At 63.0% G+C, this 4,345-nt stretch overlaps 1 protein-coding gene across 1 annotated transcript in view; it reads right to left on the bottom strand.

The window, feature by feature from the left end:
* Window positions 1-637: 637 nt before the first annotated feature.
* Window positions 638-4,345, bottom strand: part of LOC137367185 (MAM domain-containing glycosylphosphatidylinositol anchor protein 2-like) — a 1,446,177-nt gene continuing 1,442,469 nt past the window's right edge. Inside the window, exons 10-11 of the mRNA XM_068028622.1 lie at window positions 1,105-1,210; window positions 638-906 (exon numbers count right to left, since the gene is read on the bottom strand). Of these exons, the coding sequence (XP_067884723.1) occupies window positions 638-906; window positions 1,105-1,210 (375 nt within the window). The remainder of the gene's footprint in view (window positions 907-1,104; window positions 1,211-4,345) is intronic.

The following is a 4,345-nucleotide window of genomic DNA, read 5'->3' on the forward strand; positions in this document are numbered from 1 at the left end:
AGTGTGAGGCATTTTGGGAGAAGGAATAAGGAGAGGCAATATAGACTTAATGTCACAGTTGTAAAGAGTGTGCAGGAACAGAGGGACCTGGGGGTGCATGTGCATCGATCTTTGAAGGTGGCAGGACATATTGAGAGAGTGGTTAGTGAAGCATATGGGATCTTGGGATTCATAAATACAGGCATTGAGTACAAAAGCAGGGATGTTATGCTGAACCTTTATAAAGCTCTGGTTAGATCCCTGGTTAGAGTATTGTGTCCAGTTCTGGTCACCACACTTCAGGAAGGATGTGAGGGTCCTTGAGAGGATGCAAAGGAGATTTACCAGAATGGTTCCAGGGATGGGGGATTTTCGTTACAAGGTTAGGTTGGAAAAGCTGGGGTTTGTTCTCCTTAGAACAAAGGAGATTGAGGGGAGATTTAATAGAGTTGTACAAGATTATGACAGGTTTAGATAAGATCGACAAGGAAAAGCTATTCCCATTGGCTGATGGTACAAGGACTAGGGGAGACAGATTGACGGTTTTGGATAAGAGATGCAGGGTGAATGTGAGGAAGAATGTTTTTTACCCAGTGGATGGTAATGACCTGGAATTCACTGCCCATGAGGATGGTGGAAGCAGAGACGATCACTGACTTCAAAAGGACGTTGGACGGCCACCTGAGAGAAATAGACTTGCAAGACTACGGGGATCGAGCCCGGGGAGTGGGACTGACTGGATAGCTCTGCGAAGAGACAGCATGGTCTCGATGGGGCGAATGGCCTCACTCTGCTGTAAATGACTCTGTGAGAACAGCCGGAGTTTCTCCAATCTATCCACGTAACTGAAGTTCCTCATCCCTGGAACCATTCTTGTAAATGTTTTCTGCAGCCTTTCTAAAACCTTCACATCCTTTCTAAAGTGAGCTGCCCAGAACAGGACACAATACTCCAGTTGAGGCTCAACCAGTGTTTTAGACAGTGTTTATGAGAACTTCTTCGTTTTTGTCATCTATGCCCTATTTATGAAGCCCAGGATTCCACATACTTTATTCCCCACTTTCACAGCCTGTGAATGGAGAGAGTTTTTCACTCAGGACTGACGATTTGATCTGATTTACGAACCTTTCTCTGAAAACGGCCCGTTTATGCAGGAACCTTTTGTGATGCTGACGTCATCAAGTCCGATATCTCCCAAGAATCCCGGGCCACGAACAGCTTCCAGAATAATCTGTCACACCGGGAATCAGTGGTCAGATAGAAGGCAGGACTCCCCCGCCCCATCCCCCCCCCTCCCTGACCCCGTCACATCCCCCCATCCCTGACCCCCACCCCATCCCCCACTCCCTGGCCCCATCCCCCCCCTCCCTGACCCCGTCACCCCCCCTCCCTGACCCCGTCACCTCCCTCCCTGACCCCATCCCCCCATCCCTGACCCCCACCCCATCCCCCCCTCCCTGACCCCGTCACATCCCCCCATCCCTGACCCCCGCCCCATCCCCCACTCCCTGACCCCGTCACATCCCCCCATCCCTGACCCCCGCCCCATCCCCCCCCTCCCTGACCCCATCACATCCCCCCATCCCTGACCCCCACCCCATCCCCCCCCTCCCGGACCCCGTCACCCCCCCTCCCTGACCCCATCACATCCCCCCATCCCTGACCCCCACCCCATCCCCCACTCCCTGACCCCGTCACCCCCCCTCCCTGACCCCATCACATCCCCCCATCCCTGACCCCCACCCCATCCCCCACTCCCTGTTCCCGTCACCCCCCATCCCTGACCCCGTCACCCCCCCTCCCTGACCCCATCACATCCCCCCATCCCTGACCCCCACCCCATCCCCCCATCCCTGACCCCCACCCCATCCCCCACTCCCTGACCCCCTCCATGCCCCCAGCATCATAACCCCACCCTGCCCCTCGCCCCTTCCCCCCCTCCCTGACCCCCATCCCCCCGACCACTCCCTGACCCCCACCCCATCCCCCACTCCCTGACCCCATCACCCCCCCTCCCTGACCCCATCACCCCCCCTCCCTGACCCCATCACATCCCCCCATCCCTGACCCCCACCCCATCCCCCACTCCCTGGCCCCATCCCCCCCCTCCCTGGCCCCGTCACCCCCCCTCCCTGACCCCGTCACATCCCCCCATCCCTGACCCCCACCCCATCCCCCACTCCCTGACCCCATCACCCCCCCTCCCTGACCCCATCACATCCCCCCATCCCTGACCCCCACCCCATCCCCCACTCCCTGACCCCCTCCATGCCCCCAGCATCATAACCCCACCCTGCCCCTCGCCCCTTTCCCGCCTCCATGACCCCCATCCCCCCGACCACTCCCTGACCCCCACCCCATCCCCCACTCCCTGACCCCGTCCCCCCTCCCCTGACCCCCTCCATGCCCCCAGCATCATAACCCCCACCCTGCCCCTCGCCCCATCCCCCCCTCCCTGACCCCCATACCCCCGACCACTCCCTGACCCCTGCCCCATCCCCCCTCCCAGACCCCACCCTGTCCCCCATCACCCCCTCACTGACCCATCCCTGAACCCTGCCCCATACCCCCTGACTCCTCCGTGACCCCCGCCACATCCTCCCTTCCCTAACCCCTCCCTAACCCTGCCCCATCCCTCCTCCCTGATCCATCCCTGACCCCATCCTGAAACCCACCCCATCCCCCACCTCCCTGACTCCTCATGACCCCCACGTCATCCCCCTCCATGATCCCTCCCTGACTCCCACCCCATCCCCACTCTCCCTCTCCCCCCGACCCCAATCCTGCCAATCCCTGACCCCATCCCTCCCCCACTCCTTTCCCCCCGACCCCCAACCTCCCCCGAGCCCTCCCTGACCCCCACCCCATTCCCCCCTCCCTGACCCCCTCCATGAACCCAGCATCATTCCTCCCCTCGCTGACCCTCGCCCCATCCCCCCTCGCTGACCCCTCCCTGATCCCTTCACATCCCCCCCTCGCTGACCCCTTCCTGACATCTCCCTGACCCCTGCCCCCATTCCCCCACCCTGAACCCTCCCTGACCCCGCCCCATCACCCCCGTCCCATCCCCCCTACCTGACTCCTCCCTGATCCCATCCCCCCTCCCTGACCCCTTCCCCCCATCCCTGACCTCCACCCCATCACCCTTGCCACATCACTCCCTGACCCCCATCCCTCCCGACTCTCATTCCTCCTCAACCCCCATCCCTCCCCTCCTCCCTCCTCTCCCTGACCCCCATTCCTCCCTCTTCTTCCCCCCCGACCCCAATCCCTCCCTCCTCGCCTTCCCCCCTGACCCCCATCCCCCCTCCCTGTCCCCCATCCCTCCCTCCTCTCCCATTGCCTGAACCCCATCCCTCCCCTCCTCCCTCCCCTCCCTGACCCCCATCCATCCCCTCCCTGACCAACATCCCCCTCCCTGAACCCTACCCATCCCCCTGACCCCTGCCCCATCAAACCATCCTTGATCCCTCCATGACCCCTCGCCCATCCCCCCTCTCTTACCCCTTCCTGACCTCCTCTCCCTGACCCCCATTCGTATCCACCCCCTCCATGACACCCATCCGCAAACCCTCCCCTCCCTGACCCCCATCACCACCCCCTCTCCTTCCTGACCCACATTCCTAACCCCGCCCCTCCCTGACCCCCATCCCTATCCCCTCCACTCCCTGACCCCCATTCCCACCCCCACCCCTCTCCAACCCCCATCTCCACCCCCTCCCCTCCCTGACCCCCATCCCCGCCCCATCCCCACCCCCTCTCCTCCCTGACCCACATTCCGACCCCCTCCCCTCCCTGACCCCCATCACCACCCCCTCTCCTCCCCGACCCCCATTCCCAACCCCTCCCCTCCCTGACCCCCATCCCCACTCCCTCCACTCCCTGACCCCCATCCCCACCCCCTCCACTCCCTGACCCCCATCCCCACCCCCTCCCCTCCCTGACCCCCTTCCCCACTCCCTCCACTACCTGACCCCCATCCCCACCCCCTCCCCTCCCTGACCCCCTTCCCCACTCCCTCCACTCCCTGACCCTCATCCCCACCCCCTCCACAACCTGACCCCCATCCCCAACCCCCTCCCCTCCCTGACCCCCATCCCCAACCCCCTCCCCTCCCTGATCCCCATTCCCACCCCCTCCACTCCCTGACCCCCATCCCCACCCCCTCGCCTCCCCTCCCTGACCCCCATCCCCACCACCTCCCCTCCCCTCCCTGACCCTCATCCACACCCCCTCCCCTCCCTGACCCCCATCCACACCCCTCCCCTCCCTGACCCACATCCCCACCCCCTCCCCTCCCTGACCCACATCCCCACCCCCTCCCCTCCCCCTCTCCTCCCTGACCCCCATCCCCACTCCCTCCACT

The sequence above is a fragment of the Heterodontus francisci genome, chromosome 3 (genome assembly GCF_036365525.1).
Source record: "Heterodontus francisci isolate sHetFra1 chromosome 3, sHetFra1.hap1, whole genome shotgun sequence".
In the NCBI taxonomy this organism is placed as follows: domain Eukaryota; kingdom Metazoa; phylum Chordata; class Chondrichthyes; order Heterodontiformes; family Heterodontidae; genus Heterodontus; species Heterodontus francisci.